An 11445-nucleotide genomic window follows, 5' to 3' on the forward strand; every position below is an offset into this window, starting at 1 on the left:
GGGCCTTCTGTAAACCCCCTGCTTCCATTAATAGCCCAGCCAAGCACAAATACTCCAGTCCAAATGATGATGATGCTACGGGTCCCTCAAAAAGTATAAAAACTTCATTCACTAGGCAATGCAATTATTGCATAGTTCTAACTGGGGAAAAGGAAGCAAATTATCTTGCCTAGTAAATAACTCGCTTCCTTGATCATAAACATGATTGGGACCAGGATATTTTCCACGATCAAAGGTTATTGGAACCTTCAACATAGGAAATCGCAAACATATGCATCGAGTGGCCTTGTCACATAATTTTGGTGTATCATATTGTGAGCTCAAGTTAATATGCAATGATATTTCTGTCCCTAATAATCTCTGATGGAAGAAATTCTACAGCGTAGTATACTACTATTGTGGTTCTTTCAGAATTGTGGTTCTTTGTCATAGTAGTATAGTACGCTGTTCCTGAGATTACCTTTGGTTCTGTTCTGAGATCTGTAGAGAATTGTTGAGCAAGGGGGAGGATAGCTTCATCTTAAAGCATCCCTCTACCCAACGTTAAGCTTGATGGGAAGAATTATCCTATCTTCAAGTGAAGGGTGCTAAACATATAATTGAAGAATTGATTGTTAAGACTTGTGGAGGGTAAGAAGACAAATTGCACTGTTGCTAAAGAATTAGTAAAGCTATAAGACAAATTGCACTGTTATATAGAGTGTCTATACAACAGTCTATATATTACAACTAAGTACAATGAGTCTCTCTTTGTGGTTAATTGTACTATACCTTGGGTGCCAACATTCATAATTCTTGTTGTTGAACCAAGCTCTCCAGTTGCAGCAATAAGCTCGACACCTTTTGTCTTATTGATTGCATTCTTTGAACAATGTTACTCAAGCCAATCCTTAAACCTTGGATTGATCAACTGATCTCTAAAGAACATTGCATCATGATGTTGTTCATCCCCTCTTCTACAATTTCTCTCTTATAGATGCATTCTTTGATTGTTCAAGGCCTCCTCCTTAATGACATTTGAGGGATAATTTTGCCTCCTTCCTTGTCTTAACATAAACTTGGTTTTGTTATCCATCTTTCACATGGCTGCTAGGATCCATGGTCACTTCTGAAAATTGCTTGCAAGGTTATCTTGGCTTCATTATGCATTGTTTTTTCCTTTTGGAAACTCATCCTTCCTTGAGGATTGTCTAGCATCTACTACCTCAATTTGGATTTCTTGGATCAATTTAGTGCTCTCGTTCTCCTTTTGGACCAGTTGTCCATTCTCCTCACATGCAAAGCATGCATTCACATAAAATTCACCAATTTTAAAAATAAAAGGTTACCTGGCCTCTTCTGATGCCTCCAACATCAAATTTTGTCTTCCTTCCATGCTTTAGGAAGGTACTCCTTCTCTTTCTTCTATTCTTATGACAACTATGAATGATTGTCCCTCTTGAAAATCCTTATCATCTGCATCTATACACATAGCATCAGTATCATAATCACCAAGCTCTTTAGCCCCATATGGTATATATGTTACGAGCACTTCTAGCTAACCTCCCATGAGACTTTCATTTATTGTCTCATCGACATCCTCTTTGTGTAGCTCCCTCTACTGTTATGATGCTTTTTCCACCATATCTTCTATCAACAAATCCATATGTTGATTTGAACTCTTTATGCAGTCCATGAGACTCTCTGATAGTCTCTCTTCAACATCTTCCTCATCATCAAGGACTATTCCCTGCTCTGGTTCAAAATAGTGAACTAATTCAACTTTAGGCTCAACAGGTGCTTCATCTTCCTCCCTAGCTTTCTAGCTTTAGGGGTCTTCCTCTTAAAATCTTTTTTCTGACAAGTAATTTGGCCTTCTTCCTTAGGTCCCATCTCTACCTTTGGTATTCTCTTTCAAGCCTCATTTTGACTATGTTGAATCTCTCCTTCAACTCATAAATCTCCTTTTCAATTTCTTCTTTACTCATGCCATTTTCCTTGGCATGCTTCTCCCTTTTGTTATGGCATCCATGAGAACTGGTTAGTAGTGGGTAGTTCTTAACCAAAAGGTTCCCAAAAGGGCGACTTCGGGACTGATTACAGAGAAAGGAGAATCAGTACCTGGATGGCCCCTCTTACGTGGAGCCGATTCACTGACCAAGCTTCCTACTCCACAGTCTACATCAAAACAAACATCTGTAGTTGAATGGGCACTACAGTTGCCAAATAGGCTTACACAGGCAACTGGAGAGCTTCATTTGAAAGGACAGATTATGCAGAAGGTTTGCAACTATGAACATGAAGCTCGGTCTTCAAATGAGGTAGCACCAATTGAAGCATGCTCTAAAGAAGAAGGGTTTCCTTGCAGTCAGCAGAATGATTCTGATCGAGAAGAACATTGTTTGGCAAGGAGATTAGAGTTCCTTTGTCAAAGTAAAACCTGCAGGCATTTTACATATCAGGAGTTGCAATCTGCTACTTCTGGTTTTTCAACAGGTTGCATTTGTAGTTTTCCTCATGGAGTTTTTCATTTCTGTGCTTCTATTTTGAATGGGAAATTTCCCTTGAAATGTATATTAACCTTGTGAACTCAATTCAATTATGTAACATCCTTATTCTTGCAGGGAATTTTATAGGAAGAGGAGGCTGCAGTAAGGTGTACAGAGGATTTCTTCCTGATGGACAATCGGTGGCAGTGAAAATCTTGAATTCATCATCCAAAACAGAGCAAGAGATTCTTTCTGAAGTTGAGATTCTTACTCTATTGAAGCACAACCATGTCATTACACTTATCGGTTACTGTGCAGAAGGCCTTAACCGCCTTCTGGTGTATAATTTTGTATCCAGAGGAAACCTTGAAGAGAATCTCCATGGTATATACTCAATAGTATTGCATTTTAAGAATCATGAAATCGTGTAGAAATATTAAGCAGTAGTACGTTTTAAGCATCATAGTGTTATGTATTGTATGGCAGGGTCTTTCATTTTCTCTTTTCTGAGATTTGATTATAGTCCTAGCTATTGACTATGTATATATTTTTCAGGAGGAGAGGAAAAGCCAATACTTCCTTGGAAAGTGCGATTAAAAGTGGTTGTAGGAGTTGCTGAAGCATTAGATTACTTGCATAATGGCTTTTCTCAATCTGTCATTCATGGAGATGTAAAGTCTTCCAATATCTTGCTTTCTGAAGAGTTTGAACCACAGGTATAAATCTTTTTACTGCAAGAAGAATCAAGACTAAATTGCACAATTCAGTATTTGAAGAGATCTTAGTGATCTAGACTTGTAAACTGAAACTTGGAATTCTGCACTAATGAAAAATTTCAACAGAATTAATGTGCGTGTTATTATAATAGTTGTTAGATTTTGGGCTAGCAAGGTGGGCACCAACATCTTCATATATCACTTGCAGCGATGTTTTAGGAACATTTGGGTATGTAAGCATCTTCCCAGTTTCGATTGGCCATTTTCAGATTAAAGCTATCCAATTTGTAAATTCACTAATTGTGATTGTAGTTTGACAGGTATCTTGCTCCAGAATACTTTGTTTATGGAAAGGTTAATGAGAAGATGGATGTGTATGCATTTGGTGTGGTCCTTCTTGAGCTAATAACTGGAAGGAAGCCAATTGATACAGCAAGTCCCAAGGGTCAAGAAAGCCTGATTATGTGGGTAAGTCCTGGTTTTTACAGTTGACTCTCTTCTTCATGTTTATTTATATTGATTATCCTTATTAGGGGCTCATGTTTAACCTTCTGTAAATGTTGAAACCAGGCAAGACCACTCTTACAGGATGGGAATATGGAAAGTCTTGCTGACAAATGTTTGCAAAAAGTTTATGATACAAATGAAATGCATAGAATGATGCTTGCTGCTACGCTTTGTCTAAGGGAAACATCTCATTACCGTCCTTGCATGAGCCGAGTAATTTATCTTCCTCTATTCATTTCTATATGCTTCAGGGGCTTGTTTTTACTACCTCGTGTGTTTTTTGAGGGTATTCTTTACCTGCAAAAATTACTTTAGGGTGCAATTTTTCTTACATTTTCTTTTAGCTATAAAACACTCTATGTTAACCACATCTGTTCATCTCTGCTTACTCTTTAATACCAAGATATGATTAATGGCAGATTTTAAAACTACTACAAGGAGAAGATGAGAGGACTGACTGGGCGTGGTGCCAGAATACAATGATCAAGGATATGGATACTTCAGATGAGGATGACATTGTAGAAAATCAGGGGGGGCATGATATACAAACCCATCTCACCCTTGCCATGCTTGGGGTGGATGATGATACGGTATCACTTAGTAGCACAGATCATAGTGTGGGCATTTTGCCAACAAACAATTCTTTGGAAGATTACGGACTGCGCCGATGTAGCAATTCATCAAGCTTTTAATTCAAGATTAAAAGAAGTGAGTTTCGTTGCCAGCAATACATTTGTTTATGGTTGCTTTATAAGTTTCCCATGGCCACAGTGGTTTCATATTCTTATATGGCCAGGAATGTGACGTATTATGCTAGACCTCAAAGAATAGCTAAGGATTGTATGAAAACTAGGGGATTGAACAATAACATTGACTTCGTTAAAGCATTCCTTGAAGTTAGAAGCAAGCTCATGGGCGGAAAGGAAGATCAAGATGTCAGTACTCCATTATCTTGGCTGCAGATCTGAGCAATGTTTGACTAGTTGGCATCTTTTGTTCGCATGCTGATTTTTTCAGTGTCGTGTCCACATTTCTACTTTTTACTGTCAATCTCATGTAAATAGTGAAAATGGATCTACGGTGTTCATTACACTGCTCTGGGTAGACAAGTACCAAGAAGAGTAACTTTTTGGTAATGCTACTATATTGTCAATTCAGAAGTGGTGGAGAGAACCGTAGAAAGAACTACCCACTACTAACCAGTTCTCATGGATGCCAGGTTGATTGATCAAATGGATCAAATGTGCTGAAGCTTGAGATCCTTCTTTGATGCGTCATAAGGGCCATGCCTGATGCGTTTTTGGTCTAACAAAAGGACCAAGGGTTCAAATAGTTAATGGTTAGCATTCACCAACTATTAAAACAGAGTAGCCATGTCTAATTTTCAAATTTCATTTATAACACTAGCAATTTTTATTGCATAATATCAGGAATGAACAGATGCAGGGTTTGATTCAGGTTGAATATCACAGAAGACAATGCAAAGGTGTACCGGTGAATACTATGGTATTAATGAGAATCAAAAGTTAAAAGCTACATAGTAGAATGCATTTATTCATCTTCAAGGATATCACAGCACACACCACACTGCATTTTCACTTTTCATCCATAGAAATGTTTCCATCGATGGAAGGATTTATGGTTAACAATAGCAATAACTAAAGACCTTGTCACCATACTAATGTGCATATTCATCACTTATTGTAAAGGACTGAACCTAATTCTTTTTTATTTAATTACCAAGCCATAATCATGACAATATCCACAAAATTCAATAAGAATGGTTTAGGTTGTGTAAAATTCCACCACTATATGTTCGTGGGTCATATTCCTTCCATGGTACCATTTTGCTACATAATAACATGAAGAGACAGGTACCATTCTGCTGACTTAACAACATACTAATCTCATCACTAAAAGAATAATAATTGTAAGAATCTAACAGATTTTGCAAATATATGAGCTCAACTTATAATTATATAGTATTTATATTTTGGCAATTTTTTATTGCCATGAAACGCTGCTTCTCGAGTTCAGGTAATTGCAAAGCTGTTCTCTAACATTACACCTTAAAAAATTCAGCCTTCAAATCCAAAACATTAAAACTATCCTACATCTCTAACTTCAAAATTTTTAATGCCTACACCTTTTGTAGGGAAAAAAGAAAAGGCAAGAAATACAATATGAAACCCAAAATTTGTTCAAGAAAATAAAGCTATAATCAATAAAAAAAAATAAAGCGTATGGCATGGTCTGCTGAATCATCTGAGGTGCTCAATTATCCTCAGCAGCTTTGGAAGTCTCAGATGCCTGTAATTCACCATCATTTTCCAGCTTTTGGACCTTATTTGATCGTTCATCTTTGGCAGATCCATCATCCTCTTCAAACCGTCTGTGTTTCTTCTCTATGCTGGTACCATTCCCCTTTGTAAAGGGCTTTCGACTGTTAGATGAGTGCCTGCCTCCTCTACCACGGCCACCTCTGAAATTAAGGGTGAATGGTCCCAAGTAAGTAAGTTATTTTAAAATCAAGTCATCATCAGGGAAAACTCTAAAACTCCTACCATTGAAACCCAATATAGAGACAGTTTTTAGGAAAATATTTTGATGGACAGCATTGTGGCATGTCATAAATAAGCATCCACATGGACTTGTTCTAGGGTAGTTTAAAATAACTTCTTGTTTCTTTTGAATAAATCTTCTTGTAATACTAGAGAGGCCACTCAGTTCTGGTGATATTTTCGGTGCTTTGTTTAGTTATGTGAATTCGTTAGATGCAAAACAAGTATTGGTTAATTTCATGAAAACCAATCTGCAGAATTGGAAATGTAAGCATATGTGCATGAATGTAGTAGAGAAAGGGGTACTGTTCTAATTGAAGTGAGAGTGAAAGAGACCTTTTGAAAATGTTATTGTTTCAAGCAGTTGGAACGGTATCAGTAGGAATCAGTATGCAGAAATTAAACAGAATAAATGGGAATCAAGGCGAATCAAGCATTGTATTGCATATCAAATCTAATAAAGTACCAATGATTCTACAACTCTGGTTAAGTACTCAATAGTGCTTCCAAGGTTGCAGAACTTCAATCTACAGTCATAGATATTGAATGGGTGTTTGCAGTTATATTGTTCCTCTGCCAAGAACTCTGCTCTTTTGGACCTCAATTCCCCTCAAATAAAAATGTTCTGTTTAATTGGAACTTATTTACATCCTAACATGCAGGTCGATTTCTCCAAGAGAATGTACCTGGACAACAAATGATATCCAAGTTGAAATCTTAACAATGGAATTAACTAATTATTTTCAATCGATTTCCTTCATTGTTGCTAGTTGATTTTTCCTGGGATTATCGACATCTCATTTATTGGGTTCACCTCACCCTGATTTGAACTTCTTTCATTTGAATCAACTTCATCTCTGGTTAGAACATTTTTTGATTGATTTCATTTTCCAACAAATGTGGTATTTAAGTTACTTTCTTCTTGCAAGTCGATTTTACCGTTATTAGTACACTGCTAGTAGATTTGTTTGACATGATCATTTTCTTCAATTTCAGGGTCGACTAGCTTAATGATAGTGTCCTTTTGCTTCAGCTCATGTTCATTCATCAGTTCTCAATTGATTCTCTCTGTGTTCAAAATGGATTCAAGTAGCTTAGGAATTACATCGATTTCCATGTTCATTCATCAGTTCTCAACTGATTCTCTCTGTGTTCAATGGATTCAAGTAGCTTGGAAATCACATCAATTTCCTTTTATATTGTATTAAAATGTACAGGAATGTCATAGTGGAATTGCTTTCCACAACAATACTTCTTTGTAACTATGGACTTTATCTCAACTCAACTGGATTTCATTTCTAACAAGAGATTTCCTTAATAAATTCCTCTTGACAAATTTTTCTGTTATAAAACTTTGCAAAAGCATACCCTTGGTATAGCTCACGACACAAGAAAATTCATTTTTGAAGCATAATTCTTATACTTGCAACTTTCATTTCTCTGTATAGACTTTCTAGAAAATAAATTGCGTGTAAAGAGTCTATATTCCACTCTTGGATTCATTTTGTTGGAGAGTTATGTGAAGGACTAACGAACCTAGTAGTCACAGGACGAAACAAACCCTGAGGCAGTAAAAATTTGTACATGGGTCCACATTTGCTCCCGTTATGGTCCTTACAGAGAGTGCATTGAAGGTAGGTATGTTGCAGTTGGTAGAATATGACGAATGTGCTCCCTTCATGTTCTCTAAGACGACAACTTACAATTATTTGACAATTTCCTCATCCAAATGATTTTGAATGAGTAATTTCATCTAAATTTAACTGATTTTCAAACTGGGATTTAGTCTTCTTAATTTAACTAATTTTCAAACTGAGATTTAGTCAGTGTTATTGAGGAGTGAAATAGAAACTGATTTTCTCTTGCAGAGAATAACAAGGATTGGTGTGAGCTTATACTCTGCCTTATAGACCTTCAAATACAAATAAGCTCTTGTATCCCTATTTCAATCACATAATTTAAATGAATATAATGTCATTTTATTAGAAAATGCAATGAGTATGAAATAGATCATCAGAATGGCCACTGTAGCCCAGGCTGGTGAGAACTTGAGTATTTTATATCTGACTAAACACATGCACATGAAAAGAAACATCACCTGACACAGACATGAACAAGATAGAATCTAGATATTAGAATTTTGGGGAAAAACAATTGCGCCTTAACAGAGAGCTTCTTATCCTACACCACACATTTCACTCTTTCAAGGTGGAGCTACAAACTGAACATGCAATGACTGAGCTGCATGGTCACCAAAGTTGTAACACACCCAAAAAAACAATGCTTCATATCGGCTTCTCAATTATGTGTGTTTAGCATTAGTGATATAGTCTCTTCTGAACTTTTATTTCAAGTAGAAATTTGATTAAATTTCAGAAGTGCAAGAAATCACAGAAAACCCTCCGGCAGTAAATTGATAGGAGAAATCTTCAAAAAAACCTGGAAGTTGTCCTGTTCATATTGTCCTGGACTTTTCAGCCAAGTTAATATGTCTGTAAAGAATACTATTTTATCCTGAGAAAAGATTGACACTTTGTTTATCACCAGATGAAAATAAATTAGAAGCAAAACATCAAGTTGGTGACAAATCCAAAACAAGTTGCAAGACTGTAACCCAATCTGCAAAACATCAAAAAACTGATTGTCCCAGAGTGGGATGCACTATGGGAAGCTGTGCTGTCCCATCTTTTACTAGTGTCAGTTTCATAGCACCTGCTTCCATTTCCAGCAGCTCTGTCTTTAAGAGAGCATCGACCTCTATCTTGATAGTGTTGTCATCAAGAGATTTGTAGCTGATTTCCATTTTTAATCTTTATGGCAGCTGTTTATAGTCCTGTAGGACTGAAAGTATGGATGTTGCAAAGCTTCATTAGCTGTTATTCTTTTGTTTCCATCCACTTGTAACATTTGTTTCAGCAAATCCACACCTTCTAGACACCCAACATTTTTAACAAATCTTGTGAGGGATGGGAAAGGCTTTCCCGGATTTGGAAATATGATATCCAACTGCTCCTTTACAGATTGCCCACGAAATAGCGGCTCACCGATGAACAATTCTGCCGACATGTTATTTGTTGCTTTTTTCTAGACTAGCTCTCACAAAGCATTTGAGTTGTTCCTGTTCCTGGTTGGTTTTTTTATAATTTTATAGACAGGTTCCATGTCGTGGAAATGTGAAAAAAGATAGTGATATTGCCACCATGTGGCTCTTATCATATATGGTTTTATACTTCTTCAAAAAATTCTCTAAGAGTTCACAATGCTAAAATTCACTAGGACTTTACAAAGTTTTATTATTTAGTGAAAGACTTGCCAAGTTCTTACAAGATTTTATAATTGAGTAAAATATTCGCCATGCCTGGTGAGAGATTCGCCAGAAAATTATATATACATATTATATTATTGATAAAATCGCCTTCCATTTTTCCTATATACCATGGAGATTCGCCCAATTATTATATTTATAAATTTGGGGGGGGGTTCTTAAAATTTTCCCTGATCATGATTGTTTTATGTTTATATTTATATGTATGTATGTCATTGCCTGACAGGGTCGTCAAGAATCATTCTTGTGGAGGAATGATTACTCATCCAGGTGAATGGCATGAAGAGGTTCCTGGTCTTATAAGGAATTAGGTGGGAAGAGTAGCCCTTACATATCTACAAGGTCAGTATCATGTGGATATTAATTGATATTATGTGATTATACTATGTCTATGTTTTGTATAGGTAATGTTGAGAGATACATCCACGGAATGAAAAAAAATGTGATCCGCAGAATGCTAGGATAAGCATGGATGGTGGAGAGACACTAGAAGCAAGGTTGCTTGGTAGAGACAGTGTGGTTTTGGATGTGCAATGCTACTATTGTGTATATGTTGTGCATATTTTATATTCAATGATTGTACCTATGGTGTTGATTGTCTATTGTATATATGGTGTTGTATGTATATTACATATGTAGTGTTGGGTATAGATGGTGTTATGTACATGTTCGATATGTGGTGTTGTGTACATATTATACTGTGTGCATGATGGATATGTGGTGTTGTGTGCATGTAGTATTGTGCACATGTTGGATATGTGGCGTTGTGGAAATATGGTGTTATGTACATGTTGTATATTCAGTGCTATGTACATATGGTTGTTGGCTTAAGGGGGCTTGGACTTAGGTTCAGAGTTTTTCATGCCAACTAACAAAACACTAATTATTGGCCCTTTCGAAAACAACCTGCATAGTGCACGTTGCAGTCTCACCTGAAGAAGTATTGGGGGATGCTAGAACCATGTTTTTACATCTAAGGACATGTGATAAGTGGTTCTCAAGCTTTGACAGTTAAAATCTTCCTCCACGCAGATCAGTATCCTTCTAGGGCTTGTTACTATAACTAGGGTAAAATGGCTTCTAGACCTTCATGAAGGTCTACAATTAGTCTTTGCGGACCTTAAACAGACAATTTATCCACTTTCGCGCATCAATAAATAACCTCAGATCTGACTTCACGCAGATCTATCCAATTTATCAGAAAACATTGCATAAATAACTCTTATCTTTGCAAAACTAGATAATTACTTAAGTCATGCATAAATAAGATAGATTCAGTTGTTTCATGCAACATTCATTCATTAAAGCACATAATAAAGTGACAAATCCTAACATAAACGAAATCAACAGAAATGCTCAGATTGCCCAATAATTCTTCAAAATCAGTCTTTATTGATCTTCAACGTTCAGATTATAGACTCCTTGACCCTGCGCACTCAGCTGTAGGGGTCCGCGCACTCAGCTGTGAACTTACCAAGTCCTCCTGTGCACTCAGTTGCAGGAGCCTTCCCCTTCTCACCTAAGTACAGGAAGCAGAGCCTTCCTGCCTTAACACTCACCCAAAACAGTTTCTTCCTTGACTCTTCGTTATCAACTACTTTTCTAGACTTGCTATGACTCAAATATATAGCCTTCTCAATACAAAATATGGTCTGTGGACCATGGGTGAGTCTAAAAAACGACTTATCTACTTATCCAAACAAGGGGCTAATACCCCTTTGACTCCTATCTACCTGCGCGCTCTGCATCCACATTTCGCAGATACTTTACATCTTTTACAAAAAAATTATACAAAACTTGGGTTAACTAACCCCAAAATTAACCCTAGGGACCCTATCCCAACAATGGTGTTGTGTGCATGTTGTAGA

General features: G+C 36.7%; 2 protein-coding genes across 2 annotated transcripts; both read left to right on the top strand.

The window, feature by feature from the left end:
- The first annotated feature begins 1667 nt into the window (after positions 1 to 1667).
- Positions 1668 to 3268, top strand: LOC149267652 (protein kinase STUNTED-like). The gene is made up of 3 exons (XM_089399395.1): positions 1668 to 2475; positions 2604 to 2852; positions 3024 to 3268. The coding sequence occupies exons 1-3, from the start codon at positions 2253 to 2255 to the stop codon at positions 3188 to 3190; spliced, it is 639 nt and encodes a 212-aa protein (XP_089255521.1). The 5' UTR covers positions 1668 to 2252; the 3' UTR covers positions 3191 to 3268.
- A 238-nt stretch (positions 3269 to 3506) lies between these two features.
- On the top strand, positions 3507 to 4727 carry LOC149267653 (protein kinase STUNTED-like). Its single transcript, XM_089399400.1, has 3 exons — positions 3507 to 3652; positions 3755 to 3904; positions 4111 to 4727. Exons 1-3 carry the CDS (start codon positions 3551 to 3553, stop codon positions 4381 to 4383), a joined length of 525 nt encoding a protein of 174 aa, XP_089255526.1. The 5' UTR covers positions 3507 to 3550; the 3' UTR covers positions 4384 to 4727.
- Positions 4728 to 11445: the final 6718 nt, after the last annotated feature.

The sequence above is a fragment of the Pinus tabuliformis genome, chromosome 6 (genome assembly GCF_031772625.1).
Source record: "Pinus tabuliformis cultivar Carrire ecotype Pingquan chromosome 6, CPIR1, whole genome shotgun sequence".
NCBI lineage: Eukaryota > Viridiplantae > Streptophyta > Pinopsida > Pinales > Pinaceae > Pinus > Pinus tabuliformis.